A 16,364-nucleotide genomic window follows, 5' to 3' on the forward strand; every position below is an offset into this window, starting at 1 on the left:
GTTGCACACTGAATCAGTTTCAATGAAATATTCATGAATACCTCCAGATCTTTCTCCCATGTTGGATTCGGGGGTGGGGGGCATTCTCCCAGCCTGCTGCGTTGCTCTAGCAGTGCAACAGGCCAGGAGACATCAGCGGAGACCATTTTGCGGGCTTCCCACTGGACGCCACGGTCTCCATACATCTCCGCCTCCAAATTTTTTAGAGTAATCAGCTCCGCACCAGAAATCGGCGCGGAGCTGATTTCAATACTTAATTCCCATTTCCATCTGATTAGTGGGCCCAGGACTGAAATCTACCCCCCGCCACGAGTAGCTCACTCCAGCGGGGTTTACAGCTGCTCCCCACTGACGGGGAACAGGCAACCGTCCCCGCTGGAGGGAACAGAGGCTATTGAGACCCCCCCCAGGAGGTCGGGGGTAAGGGGGAGTGCCCCCTGGGCAGTGCCCACTGGGTACTGCAAGGGTCAAACCGGCAGTGCCCAAGGGGCACCTTGGCAATGTCCATTGGGGGGGTCAGGACTGCAAGGGTGGGAGGGTTCAGAGAGATCGGGGCCGGCTTTGTGGGGGGAACATCGGGATTGGCCCGGAGAGTTCCGGGACGCCAGCGACTGGGGGTTCGGGAGGTTGGAGGGGCAACAGTGGGGTGTCGCGGACTGGCCAGCGATTGATAGGCCGGCAGTGCAGACCTACTGCGCATCCGCTAATGTCCGCTCTGACAGATCAGTGCATGCGCAGTGGCCCGCTCAGCGCTGTGCTGCCAGCCTCTCCAGCGGGAATAGGCCCCACCCCCTGATTTTCAGAGGGAATCCCACTAGGGCACTCGGCAGTGCTCAGAGTGTCAGAGATTCGATCCGAAAATCATGCTAAAAAAAAACAGCAGGAGTTACTCCCATTTTCACGCGAATTGGGAAATTATTTTGGGAGAATCCCAGCCCTGCAGTCAATGCAATTCAACCTGATTGCCATTGTTTATTTCCCTTCCCCCCTTTTACATTGCATTTACTGCATTAAAAACAGCATCTTTCATTTGTTTTCCAATCACTCCGGTATATTCAGATCCTTCAATATTTGGTTCGCTTGTTCCCTGTTGCTTGCAGCTCCCACCCACTTTTGGCAAACTTGAACAGTTTTATTTTTTCTGTAAATCACTTCCAGATCACTTATGTACAATGTAAACAATAATGGCCTTAGTCCTAATCCCTGAGGCACCATATAATCACCTCTTCCATTCTGACACAGATCCATGTGCTCTTGGCTTCCTCTAATTCAGCTAATTTCTGGATGTCCAGATGCTTCCCTTATACTGTGCTTGCTGACCTTGTATATATCAGCTTGTAATCGTGTGAAGTGTGTTTTATAATTCATTGGTCAAGTGAGGATTTATTGAACTCCAAGAAGGCTATGGCAGGGGTGGGCATCCTGTAACAAATTAGCATTTTGTGTTATAAATTTGCACTTAGAAATTCGAGCCTCTGACATTTTTAAAAAACAACAGTGCTTTTGACTTACTTAATCATGAAAGACAAGACTGGCAGAAATTACATGGGAGCCTGCAGCCCTCTGCCATCTTAGTGTAGGCACTTAGAGCCACCTGTAGCAATAAGTGGCTTGTCTTGGCTGAATTTTTTAAATTAATTCACTCGTGGGACATGTAAATCGCTGGCTAGCCAGCATTTATTGCCCATCCCTTGTTGCCTGAGGGCAGTTAAAAGTCAACCACATTGCTGTGGTGGCCAGACCAGGTAAGGACCGCAGATTTCTTTCCCTAAAAGACATTAGTGCCCCTGGGGTTCAGAAATATGAGGCAAAGAGACATTTACTAAAGTAATTAATATGGAGAAAAAGCACACATAACAGTCCTTGTGGAAGCGCCAAAAACATGTGTTCCATTAAGTTTTTGAACATTGAACTGTCAGAATGGAAAGCGCATTTGAGAACTACGGTGTTTCTCACAGAATGACACAGAAAGGCTCTCTTGTGACGTTCTGATGCTAAACATCTTGTAAGAGTGACAGAAAGGACCAGAAGCCTTAGTTGAAACAAAGATAGTGCAGGGTTACAGTTTAAATGTAAAGAGTTGCTTATCTGAGACAGAGATGAGAAGAATTTCTTTCTCTTAAAGGGACGTGAGTCTCTGGAATTCTCTTCCTCAAAAGCAATGGAGTATAATTCACTTTATAGCAGTCAACTGCATGTCAAACTAAAGAAAACTAAAGATTACTGAACAACCAGCAAGAATAACATACGGTAGAATAATTTGACAATAACACGTTGTCATTTGGAAAAGCATGACAATTCACTGCAATCCGGTGTATGCAACACCTGCAAAGAGAATTTTCAGATCTATTTTTAAAGAAACATCAGGTCTATGAATATTTTGAAGGCAGAGCTGGATAGATTCTTGATTAACAAGGAGGGGGAGAGTGGTGAAAGGTTACCAGTCGGCAGGATTGTGAGGTTGAAGCTACAAGCAGATCAGCCATGATCTTATTGAATGGCGGAGCAGGCTCAAGGAGCCGAGTGACCTACTCCTGCTCTTAATTCATATGTTTGTAGGTTTATCTTGATGAGTTCAACAATCTCTATCATATGATCTCTGTCATATATGCATTTTTCTATTCCTTTGACATATTACATGATTTGAGATTTGATACTGTGAACAACATCTTTGTTGTGATTATCCCTTTAAGGGCAACACAGCAGAGTAAATGTCACCTGGCTTGGGTGATCAACTGGGAGTCAGAGTGGATCATCACCCCAAGGGTGGAGTCCTACCTTAGGCAGGAGACAAGTAGGGGACTCAGTGCAGCCATGTGGCTGGTCTATTGCTGTACAGTTCTTCTTATTAATAAATCCTTTTGTTTCTAATGAAGTCTGTGAAAGTGCATCATTACAATCAACTACCTATCATGTATGAACCACCATTCGTACAACGCCTGCCACAACCTCATGGTGTCTCAACACACTTTACAGCCAATGACATACACATGATTCAGTAATCGTGTAATAAAACTAAGCCATACAACATGTATCACAATATGACAGATGTCTAAAAACACAATTCGCTTTGGTGAAAGTAAACAGTTTTCAACTGAAGCCGCAAAGATTAAAACCTACATTTGTTTTTTTCAAATACTGTAATATTTGACAGCATTGGAATACAATTCACTTTATAGCAGTCCACTGCATGTCAAACTAAAGAAAACTATTCACTATGTGGATTACCGAACAACCAGCAAGAATAACATACGGTAGAATAATTTGACAATAATGCGTTGTCATTTGGCAAAGCATGACAATTCCCTACAACCCAGTGTGTGCAACACCTGCAAAGAGAATTTTCAGATGTATTTTTAAAGAAACATCAGGTTTTAAGATAATAAATTAATATCGAGTTGACAGCACCTTTACATAAGAAGCCTGCATGCATAATAGTGACATGATAGCACTGCGGCTAACAGCCACCCTCCAGCAACATTTCATTGCTTTCAATCAGTCCAAGGCACCCACCTGGGAGCAATTTGTCCAGTTAATTGGGAGCACTAGCAAGTGCTGTTTGCCTCAGTGCGGGTGCAAATTGCTATGTTGGGAATGTTTTGGGAGATACTGGACCAGCAACAGTCAGTTACACTCTCTGATGTGCCTAACAAACAGTCACTTGACAGATGACGGCAATAGATCCAGTCCAGTTTGCCTCCCAGCATTGTATGAGGGCCAGAGTTGCTTGAGGAAATCATTGGCAAATCACACTGCTTGTTTTTATCAAATGGAGCAGATGAAGTGTTTGTACTGTCAGAAGAAGTTTGGCCTTGAGGTTAGATCTTTATCTTGGCTCTCTCCAACACAGCTCCTTCTCCATGTTGTCAATGGTTTAATCTTGTACCTATACTACTCAGTACAAGCTACTGTCATACATACTGAGTGTCAACAGCTTGCAAATTATTTACTCTTAGAAGGTTAGGCATCCTTCTGTCACCCATTAAAAGTGGTTCCCACTGAGGATTTCAGACGAAGTATCTCTTTTATTAATCTGAATATCCGGAATTAAATGTAAATTTACACAATGTTCCCCAGTTTTTTGGTGCAGTCTTGTTTGGTTTAGTCAGCATAGAACTCTCCAAATAACCCATTTACAGGCCTGATCACATTCTGTTCATAATTATTGATCTGACCTAAATTTAATTGCTTTCAGCATTACCACAAAGTAGTGGATGATATTAAATTACTTTCCAACACAGTTACAGTTCAGTGCTGTATGGGAAACAGAAATGAAAGGTGGTGGGGGGCAGTTGACAGAATTTGAATGCATTTATATTGTTTGGTACCCTTCCAGTAGAAGTGGTTCAATAATAGACTTAGCCCCTGATGATGTGCAGTCTGACTTACTTGTAATGGCATCTGTCACTGTTTTAACATAACAGGTTATTTCTTTTCTGTCATACCAACATAAAAGGTTCATTGAAGCTAAAAATGTTCAAATGTTGATGGTGTGCCATAGTTAGAGCAACTGAAGACAAAAACAATCACAATCACATTGTTGCCTTGCCCATTGTTGGCTTCAGAGACTCGGAGATGATAGTGGTGATGGTGGATTGGGGGAGGGGGGGGCTAGTAAATCCACACTGTATAAATCCACACTACCAGACAGATCTTTACATCCCCAGAGTCAGCAGTGTTCATTCACATTATAGTGTTGCATTGCGTAGCAGCCCTGTAACACAAATGCAGTATTAGATTAATTTGATTTCAATCATTGCAGCTTACAGCACTTTAAAATCAGTACTGTGAAATATGAACATCTGCAAACTAAAGATATCATCAGACAGTTCACTCTGGCCATTTTAGGGGCATGTGTAAAGGCAATGACTGATGACCATGAATGTAAATTTATCTTGATCTTAAAGAATAATGCTCTATTACTGGAAATGCATGAGTTGTTCTGTTCGATTGCAAGCAGTTTCAATAGTCGCATTAATACAGGATTCTCAGCATGGATCAGTAACATTATTAAAATGACCTTGGCAATCTGGGAGGTCCCAGTCTATGTTGAGTTTGCAGGGCTGGGAAGGTAGTAGGAGTGTTAGAATTCATAGAATCATAGAATCCCTACAATGCAGAAGGAGGCCATTCGGCCCATTGAGTCTGCACCGACTCGCCGACAGAGCATCTTATCCAGGCCCGATTCCCACGTATTTAACATGCTATTCCCCCTAACCTAACATCATGGGATACTAAGGAGCAATTTAGTATGGACAATCCACCAAACCCGCACATCTTTAGAGTTTGACTTTAGCTCTCCTGGATTAAGGAGTGAAAAGCCAGACTGGGTTCTGCATCTGATCGCTGTCCAGCTGGAGATGCACGTTCGACCATCAGGTGCAAACAAGTCTATGGTTGGTGGTAATTCCTCCATAGTCTAATTATCTTGCAATTCGCAGCCTTGAGGCTCATCATGAATAGACTTGAGCGAATTGCTTAAGGGTAACTTGAGCCCCAGAGGGAGTCAGTGTTTGCAGGAGAGCTGGTGAAGAGGAGAAAGTTGACTAAAAAGACACAAGTTGCTCCACAGACAAACATTCTGCAGGTGCAATCACATCTTCAGCATCAGTGCCTTGACCAGCATCTCACTGCTAAAGTTACGGTATACTTCCATAGTCTGGAGAAATGGAGCGAGGTCATTGGAGGGTACAGTATCATCCTGTAGGATTTGACCATGAAATAAGGTGTAGTTCCAACTTGAGGTTTACAAATTGCTCTATCTGCCTCTCCTCCTTTCAGACTCTGCTTAAAAGCCAGCTATTTGGCCAAGTTGCAAAAGTCTGAGGTCAGGTGCCAACCGACTCTTCCCAGCTGCCATCAGACTTTTGAATGGACCTACCTTATATTAAGTTGATCTTTCTCTACACCCTAGCTATGACTGTAACACTACATTCTGCACCTTCTCCTTTCCTTCTCTATGAATGGTATGCTTTGTCTATATAGCGTGCAAGAAACATTGGCCGGGATTCTCCCAAGAAAATTCTAAGTGTCGAATTCGTATGAAAACTGGAGTCAATCACGTTGTTTTTTCAGTGGGAGTTCAGAAAAGAATCTCCTAAACTCTGTGCACTGCTGAGTGCCTCAGCGAGAGTGATTCATTCTAGAAATCCGGGGGCGGGGTCTATGCCCACAGGAGAGGCATAGCGCTGAGCGGGCCACTGCATATTCGCTGACGTGTCAGTGCCAAGATCTGTGCATGCGCAGTGGCCCCTGTCTGCTGGCTTCCCAATTGCTGGCTAGCCCTGCAACACTTGCATCGCCAGCTCTCTAACACCACCCCCCACAGCCCGATCACTGGCCCCCCCATGCATGCCCAGGCTAGCCTCGACCTCCTTCCCCCCCACAGCCCCAATCTGCCGCCCCTCCCCTGATTCCCCCCTCCCCACTTGCAGTACCGACCCCCCCATGCAGTCCTAACCACCGCCCCCCCTCCCAAACAGGCTGCCTCCCACCCCACCCCAATGCCCAGCCTAATCGCTGGCCTCCCTCCCTCTGCCTGGTCCCAAAATGCTGAGTGGCAGTGGGACCCCCCCACCCCCATTGATCGCCCCTATTAGGCCCTGCCCCCATCAGGCCCTACTCCTAATAGGCCCCACCCCCTTGGCACTGCCCCATGCCCAGTGGTAGTGCCAAGGTGCCCACTGGGCATTGGTGCTTTAGTCGTGGGCAGTGCCAGGGGCCCAGGCTGGCACTGCTGGGCTAGCAATGCCCAGGGGGCACCCCTGACCCTCTGGGGAGCTCTGATTGCCCCACTTCACTGCAGTGCGGTCAGGCTGCCAGCTCCCCGAAATTGGGGAGCCATAGTAATCCACGCTGGAGTGAACCACTCTGGCAGGGGGGAGATGCTAGTGGGCCTGGAGACTTCAGTCCCGGGCCTGCTAATTGTATCTAAAATATGTGGAGATGCTCGTATAAATAATGTATGCGCCTCCCCGCTGATATCCGGCGCGGAGCTGTCGCTGCTGGAAATCCGGTGCTAGGAGACACTATCGGGGTGAGACGCAAGCACGGAGACCGTGGATCAGGCGCTGGTGGAATCTCCCAGCCCGCTGCACTGAAAAATTAGCGCAGCGAGAAGGGAGAACCGCCCCCAATACTTTTCGCTGTAGACTAATAAATGTGACAATAAATCAAATTAAGATCAAAAGCATTCGGTTGCACCACCTAACTTCTTCTCCTCTGGCTTATCATCCCTTTTTCCTTAAGTCTCTGCGAAGCACCTGTGATGTTTTTCTACAGTAACATTGCTATATAAAGACGATTATTCTCGGGTTTTTTTGGTCTTATTATGAAGTCTGTCTTTGCTGGGTTTCCCTGAATGCCAGCCTTGTACAAAAATCAGCAGTGTCTCACTGGGGATGCTGCTGGCTGCATGAGACACACAATTCTGGATCTGACAGGACTTCCACGCACTGACACCAATATAGGGGCAGTTTAAATGAGCTTTGAATTAACTTAATTACTGAGACAGGAGACAGTGTGGATGCCATCACCCATGCTGTAGATATGTGCAAAACTCTCTTCTGAGCCAAAGAATTGCTACTCCAAAGAAACAGCATATGCAAGGTACTGATTGGCTGGAACGCTTCAAATTATTTAAATTTCAGATCTCTTGCAAACAAAGGTCTTTTCTGCTAAAGAGAAAAGATGGAGACAGGAGAACATGTCTGTTTTGATGAGACCAAAACTGCTGTAATTATTTTAATGTTTGTTTTGAACAGTCCAAAACAATGAGATCTTCTCAGAAAAGCCTATTGGTATGATGGCTAGGCCAATGTGACTGTCCTAAAAGAGACTTTCTCTCTATGTTGCCATCATGACTCTACTAAGCTAACAATCTCCCATGTAAGCAATGAGAATTCTTGAGTGAATGCAAGCAAACTGAGTGGGGTTCTATGGCCTCACTTGACCCAAGACCAGAAAATTCCACCCGAGGTCAACTGACCTTCCCATTGTCCGCCCCTCATCCACTCCGATTCCTGTGGTGGGCAGGGCGGTAGAATTCCAGCGACTGTTTCTGTTTTTAGAAAGACACACTGCAAAGGCACTTAAAGCACATCTGTATTCATTTCATGTACAAAGAGGTTTTCATTTGCAAAAGATGACTTGACTCTAAGGTGACTTTAGAGTCAGTCAATATTGCAGAAATAATACTGAAGACTTGTGCTCCAGAATTTGCCACACCCCTAGCCATCTGTTCCAGTACAGCTACACTATAGGCATCTACCTCGCAATGTGGAAAATTGCCCAGATATGTCCTGTACACAGAAAGCAGGACAAATCCACCCGGTCAATTACCCATCCCCACCCCCCTCCCCAATCAGTAACTCTTGATCATCAGTACAGTGATGGAAGGGGTCATCAACAGTGCAAATAAGCGGCACTTGATTCACAATAACTTGCTCATTAACGCTCAGTTTGGGTTCCACCAGGGCCATTCAGCTCCTGCCCTCATTATAGTCTTGGTTCAAACATAGACAAAAGAACTCAACTCCAGAGGTGCAGTAAGAATAATTGCTCTTAACATCAAAGCAGCATTTGACTGAATACAGCATCAAGGAACCTGAGCAAAACTTGGAGTCAATAGAAATCAGAGGCAAAACTCTCTGCTGGTTGGAGTCATACCTGGCACAAAGAAAGATTGTTGTGGTTGTTGGGTGTCAGTCATCCCAGTTCCAGGACATCACTGCAGGAGTTCCTCATGGTAGTGTCCTCGGCCCAACTATCTTCAGCTACTTCATCACTGACCTTCCTTCCACCATAAGGTCAGAAATGGGGATGATTGCAGATGACTGCACAATGTTCAGCACCATTCGCAACTTCTCAGATACTGAAGCAATCCATGTCCAAATGCAGCAAGACCTGGACAATATCCAGGCTTGGGCTGACAAGTGGTAGGTAATATTCACGCCATACTAGTGCCAGGCAATGACCATCACCAACAGGAGAGAATCTAACCATTGCCCCTTGACATTCAATGGCATTACCATCTCAGAATCCCCTACTACCAAAACCTGAGGGTTTCCATTGACCAGAAACTGAACTGGACTAGCCATATAAGTACCATGGCCACAACAGCAGGTCCTTCTCTACACCCTAGCTATGACTGTAACACTACATTCTGCATCCTTTCCTTTCCTTCTCCCCTTTGTACTCTATGAACGGTATGCTTTGTCTGTATAGCTCACAAGAAACAGTACTTTTCACTGTATACCAATACATGTGACAATAATAAATCAAATCAGAGGTTAGGAATCCTGTGGCAAGTAACTCACCTCACTCTTGATGCCCACATCCCACAACTTAATTTTTATAAAACCTCCTAACTCCCCAAACCTTGTCCAGCATTTACAGGACACAAGTCAGAATGCAATGGAATACTCTCCACTTGCCTGGATGAGTGTAGCTCCAAAAGTACTCAAGAAGCTTAAGACGATCCAGGACAAAGCAGCCCGCTTGATTGGCACCCCATCCACAAACATCCACTCCTCCCACTACTGATGCACAGTGGCAGCACTGTGTACTATGTACAAGATGCACTGCAGCAATTCACCAAGTCACCTCAGACATCATCTTTCAAACCCACAATCCACTGCCATTTAAATGGACAAGAGCAGCAGATACATGGGAACAGCACTAACTGGATGTTCACCTCCAAGCCACCCACCATCCTGACTTGGAAATATATCACCGTTTCTTCACTTGTTGCCGAGTCGAAATCCTGGAACTCCCTCCATAACAGTATTGTGGGGGTATCTACACCACATGGACTGCACGATTCAAGAAGGAAGCTCACCTCCACCTTCTCAAGGGCCATTAGGGATGGGCAATAAATGCTGACCTCGCCAAAGGCACCCACTTTCCAATAATTAATTTTTTAAAATTCCTGTAAATGCAACAGTGATGCCGTACTGGGGTGACATGACAGTGCTGTGACACTACAGAAGTAATTTACTTGGGAAGCGCTGATTGTTTGGGTCAACTTTCTGTTGCCGTGAGGCAGGACATAGAGCAAATTAAACTAGACTCATATGGTGTGATTGCTTGTATGAAGCATTCTGTTTTACTTGCTTTGCTCCTATCAACAACTTCCAGGTATTATGATAAGCTACTCAACTGTTGAATGTCATTCTTAGTTAATTGGAGGCATTTACCATGTGCACGAAAGCAGCTTAAACAGCTTTGAAAGCAGCATCATCTTCCAAAGAAATGTCACAAGGCCAAAAAAAAACTGATCCCAATCAACAGAGATATTCATTGTGTCTTGAGCCATGAAATTCGTCATCAATTTCACAGAAGCAAAATCATGGTGGAATTCAACGACCCTTTCCAAATAGCATGTTAACACCGCAAAGCTCTGTGAGATTTACCAGTTCAAATGATTGAACAATCTGTTCGAATTTTGACACAGAATATCATGCCTGCTTTTCGTTAAGTAAATTACCACAGACTTCTGCATGTATTTCAGTATAAATACTGTATCTTTTCTCTCTGTGAAATCCACAATGTTTTAACTCCATTTATGTAGGAGAAGCTTTTGAATGAAAGCCTTACAAATCAGGGGTAGCTGACAGGGACAGAATTATCTCCCAGTTGTCCCTCCTCCAAGGCAATTAAATAGAACTGGGAGAAGGCCAATGGGCCTAGAACTGACTTCTAGGCTAGAGTATTGTAGCAAATGAACCCAGGAAAAGAAAGATAGAAACAAAAATTGCATAACTTCCAAGAATCAGAATATTTTACATCAGTTACATAAAGAAAATCGGTTTTGAATGTCGAAGAAGCGAAGAACAAGATACCATTTTAAATTTTCAATGCAGAAAAGGTGAAAATCGATGTGATTGTCTTGCATTATAATCACGCTCATGCCTCTAATAGTCTAATTTTGGAGACAAGAACGACTTGCATTCATATAGCACCTTTGAAAGAGTAAAACGTCTCAAGGCAGTTCACAACTTTGTTATCAAACAAAATTTGACACAAGGGAATATAAGAGATAGTAGAACTATTGACTAAAAGCTTGGTGGAAGAGGTATGTTTGAAGGAAAAAGGGAGAGAGAATGATAGAAAGTTGAAATGGTTTGGAGAGGAAATTCCAGAACCTAGGGCCTAGGCAGCTGAAGGCATGGCCGCCAATAGTGGATCGATGGATCTTAAGAATGGACAAGAGGCTGAATAGCAGTACAGAGATTTAGAACGGTTATAAAACTGGAGAAGGTTATTGGGGTCAGTGGGGAGTGGCAGGGTGCACTTGGATGCGAAATGTTTTGAAACATTTTACTATGTTAATTATGTGGAAGATACAAGGATTGGCCTGAGATGAGATACAGGAAATGGAGTTTTAAATTAGTTCAAGGTTGCAAGAACATTGGAATAGTCAAGTCTATCGATTACAATGTGATCGATGAATGTTTCAGTAACAGATATGATGAGCCATGGGCAGAGATTGGCAATGTTAAAGTGGTGAAAGTGGAAGTGATGGAGATGATATGGGATGAGAACTCAGGATCTGGTCATTAACTAATTGCTAGACCAGTGAGACGTCTGGTACCTAATATAGCTCAGTTGACTAGATGGCTGGTTTATGATGCAGAGTGTTGTCAACTGCTTGGCTTCAATTCCTGTACCGGCTGAGGTTATTCATGAAGGCCCACCTTCTCAAGGTGGTGGCACAGTGGTTAGCACTGCTGCCTTACAGCACCAGGGACCTGGGTTCAATTCCTTGAACTTGTGTCACTGTCTGTGCGAAGTTTGCACATTCTCGCCGTGTCTGCGTGAGTTTCCTCTGGGTGCTCTGGTTTCCTCCCACAATCCGAAAGATGTGCTGGTTAGGTGCATTGGCCATGCTAAAATCTCCCTCAATGTACCTGAACAATGTACGCGCCAGAATGCGGCGACTTGGGGATTTTCACAGTAACTTCATTGCAGTGTTAACTTAAGCCGATTTGTCACACTAATAAATAAACTTAAACATTGTCTCTCAGCTGAGGTGTGGTGATCCTCAGGTTAAATCACCACCAGCCAGCTTTCCCCCTCAAAGGGGAGACCATCATCTGGGACTATGGTGACTTTACCTTTACTTAATATGACATACACTTTGCCGGTTTCAAATTTTGTTGCGTGGTTACTTGGCATGGACACTAATGTGCTGATTTGAAGTCTCAAGGCATTTCACAGGAAAATGTTCCCTCCTGTTTTAGAATAGGGCTTTGCTGACACAGTCTAGACTGGCGTCTTACTTTCATGGAACCCATGAACAGAGGAATGACTTTCCTTATGACTCCAGTACTGAGAGTTCACATTTCCAAGTTCAATGTGCAGCAAATTCTGCAGCTCCAGCTCCAGATTCACTGCAGTAACAACCTACCGACGTGAAAGGAGTGTAAAGCAGACATAAAGTACAAGAAACGCAAATAAAATACAAACCTATTCCTTTTAGTATATAGCTGCAGGGATAGGTAAACTGAATAATAATTGTGCTCTGACTCGTACACTCATCAAGCACTTATCATTGATAAATATTAGCTTGGTTGCACATTATCTCATTAAAAGTCCTTCGGTTATAATACTGAAATGTTTACCATTCAGTGAGTGGCATAGTAGTTAGCACTGCTGCCTCACAGCGCCAGGGACCCGGGTTCGATTCCAGCCTTGGGTGACTGTGTGGAGTTTGCACGTTCTCCCCGTGTCTGCATGGGTTTCCCCTGGGTGCTCCAGTTTCCTCCCACAGTCCAAATATGTGCGGGTTAGGTGGATTGGCCATGCTCAATTGCCCCTTAGTGCCATGATGGACTAGTGGGGTAAATATGTGAGGTTATGGGGATAGGGCCTGTGTGGGATTGTTGTCGGGGCAGGCTCAATGGGCTGAATGGCCTCTTTCTGCACTGTAGGGATTCTATGATACACTGCTCCTGACATTTTCATATTATTTCCTGGTTGTGGGTACCCTGTCAAACATTCAGCACAGTGCAGGCACAGTATTGTATATAAAATGGTCTTTGATTGAGGAGCACGGAATAAGGGTGCAGAGTAATTGTACAATTGCTTGCAAAATGATTTATTCCATTTTCATTTGTGTATTTTTTTCAGCTTGCAACTGTAACCTTCATGCGCGACGGTGCCGTTTTAACATGGAACTCTTCAAGCTTTCTGGTCGGAAGAGTGGAGGGGTGTGCTTGAACTGTCGTCACAACACAGCAGGTCGCCACTGCCATTACTGCAAGGAAGGCTACTATCGTGACATGACCAAGCCTATCACTCACAGAAAGGCATGCAAAGGTATGTGGGAAGAGCCTGGGCTCTCACCTGGCGAGGGGATTATTTTCCTTTTGTCCGCCAGCTCTGTGGAGCTTCCGCCGGGGGTGAGAGCTCCCTTGTTTGCAGAAACCTTAGCCCATCGTTGTGGCACGGAGGGCTTTTGAGGAGAAGGTTCTTTTGGGACACGTGTGACAGGGGAAGGAAAATAAACAAAACCTGACAACCGAGAAAGACAAAGGTGTGAAAGGATTCTTGGGTTTAGTTCGTATGACTGAGCTGGACTGTCGGATCAAAACATTAACACAACACAGGTGTGCACACCAGCACACACACAGCAGCTACTTTCAACAGGATCAGCCACAAGACAAAGACAGCCTCACACAGACACACTGCTTAAAACAGCATCCTAATCTCCTAACAAACTGCTCTAACACCTCTGAAAACAAGGTTAGCTCTTTGAAATGGGCCCTCATGCCTTGCCTTTCGGTAAAGTCCCCCCCCCCCCCTTCATTCAGAGGATAAACACAGGATTTTCAGCATTATCTTGTTGTCTTTGATTTAATACTCATAGTTAGAAGGAATGTTTAAAGGTAGAATGAAAGAGGCTTGTTTTTACACTTCAGATTAATCCAGTGTCTAAACAATAATTATACCTGCTTGTGGAACCCAAAAATATTAACAAAGGAACGATGCTGATGATGCTGCCAACTCCTAGCATTTGCACAATCCCAAATCTGCAAATTTCAGTTCAGAATGATCACTTATTTAATCGGTTTGGAATTTGTAGCTTATTTTGTAAAATGGATAAAATGTAAACATTCAAATTAAGATTAAATACCTTTATTTTCAAAATTGTATGAAAGTGCAGCATTTTTTAAACAATTAGTTAATGGGGGAGTATCAAGGCTTGAGTGCTAGCAACTATAAAAGAGAAGTTGAAATTAGTTGAGCCAGAATTAAGCGTTTTCAGGATTCTTTAAAGTCTAGCTTCTGTGTTCTATAAATTGTAACATTTTTATTGATACATGCAAAGGAGGAATAGAATTATTACGATTATGAAAAGGTGTTCCTATTTCGGAAAAGGTAAAGAGGAAATTCTACATTCATATTCTGGTGTACTTCCACTGGAATTAAAGTATAATCTACTTGTATACATTATAAAATTCCTTAATCATCTTGACATGTATCGAATATTTCCATTTCAAATATAAATAGCCTATTTATGCCAGAAATAATTGTCTCTATTAAGATGTGACATAGATTAATGAGAAATTGCTGTCCATCTACTTATTAATGTTTAATGTTAGGGATTATTTTCTAATGTAAACTGCATAGTTTTCGAACTGGTTACAGTTTTTTTATATCAAAGACATTTTGAGATTTTAGTTTTTGTCCAAAAAGGCTATTAATCGAATTAATATAGCCTTATCAAGAATAAGCGAATGTAACAGACATATCCAACACCATTACAGCAAACTACAACATGTGTGAACTCAGACGCAACTCACAAAAATGCCATCCAAAGAAAATATGTATTTATGTGATACAATAAAACACATTTCAACCCATTCACCAAAGACATTTTGACATGTAGAAAATAACTTTTAAAAAGTAAAGAAACCTGATTTATGGTGCATTTTGTCTATAAAAGAAGAATATGCAGTCAACTCTAAGTGAATATTACAATTAATAGCAGCTAAGAGTTTGTATAGAATATGCTTACCAATATTATTGCATCGTTTTGTACAAGCGAATAACATTTTGAAGTATGTAAGCATTAAGTTAGCAGGAACTGACTAGGAAGAATTAGAATTATTGGTGATCAACCTGAATGATTAAACTGACTGCTAGACAAAACTCAAGTATTGAGTCAAAGTGAATTAGGGATTCTTGAACATGTTGGATCACAAATGCACATAAATACTCAGGCATATAAGCATGCAACCCACATCAGTTAATAGGCTAATTTCACTGGAGTGCAGACACTTATAACAAACAACAAGTGGCAGGTTTGAAACCAGCCAAATTCTGCCCAATATGAAAGAGAGAAAATGGATAGAAAACACTTCAATGTAAGTTACATTAATGTGTCACTTAATCTTACTGTTCAACCAATAATATAATGGGTTCATAAAGCGTAAGACGTGTAGACATGATTTTCAAAATAGCAGACACTGGATCTCATCGAAAGGTCATTTAGAATTAACCAGATAATAAAATAGGCGAATAGTTAGTCACTTTTTTAGCAATGAAGCAACTACATTTTTGCAGAAAACTGTTATATAGTGAGCCCCAAACAGGTGCGCTAACTCTGCAGTTTACATTTTAATCTTAACAAAAGACACAATGGCTCACATTACTTAAAACATTCCTGGATTTTTTTTCACCCACAAAGAATGTTTAAAATGTTTAACATTTTTAAAAACTCAAGCAACTCGGATTGAAATACTAGATTGTCTTTGCTTTGCTTAGAATCAGAACTAAAACTGAGACAGCAAAACAGATTAATCCAAATAATTACCAGAATAAATCTTTCTTTAAGCAATGCTGCAGAGAAACTATTATCAATATAGGTGCCAAATTCTAGAAACACCTTGACATTCATACGTACACACAATAGTCTCATGCTTCATGATCACACTTAGCAAAGTGCATCCAGAGTATTTATTGCAACACCAGTTTCATTCATGGAGATTTTAAGTTTGATGTTGTAATAAATCCGCAAAATTCACATTAAGTGAAACCTTGGTAAAAATTAATTCAACCCATTAGTAAAAGAATGTTTAACATCCAAAAATTAGTTCTAATTAAACTCCAAGGGATTTTTGAAAACTAAACTGCAGGAAATGGACAGTTTTTACAGCCATTTATCATTAAATACAGCTTTACATGTTAAAGGATAATAGTTAAGTAAAATAAGAGAGATTCCCTAATGAGCTCTTGCAGACTGTGTATATTTATCTTTTTTTAACTCTGAGTTTGATAATTGATTCTTCTTTTGAAAGTTTAACAGGAATCAAGGAACATGTTAATGGAGAGCTGCACTTACTGCATGGTGGGTGTGT

General features: G+C 42.7%; 1 protein-coding gene across 3 annotated transcripts in view; it reads left to right on the plus strand.

Annotated features, from left to right (window-relative positions):
* Positions 1-16,364, plus strand: part of LOC144501622 (netrin-1) — a 168,016-nt gene that overhangs the window by 72,343 nt on the left and 79,309 nt on the right. For all 3 annotated transcript variants that reach the window (XM_078225514.1, XM_078225515.1, XM_078225516.1), the window contains one exon: positions 13,132-13,320. In XM_078225514.1, coding sequence (XP_078081640.1) covers positions 13,132-13,320 — 189 coding nt within the window. The remainder of the gene's footprint in view (positions 1-13,131; positions 13,321-16,364) is intronic.

This window comes from Mustelus asterias, chromosome 12 (assembly GCF_964213995.1).
Source record: "Mustelus asterias chromosome 12, sMusAst1.hap1.1, whole genome shotgun sequence".
In the NCBI taxonomy this organism is placed as follows: domain Eukaryota; kingdom Metazoa; phylum Chordata; class Chondrichthyes; order Carcharhiniformes; family Triakidae; genus Mustelus; species Mustelus asterias.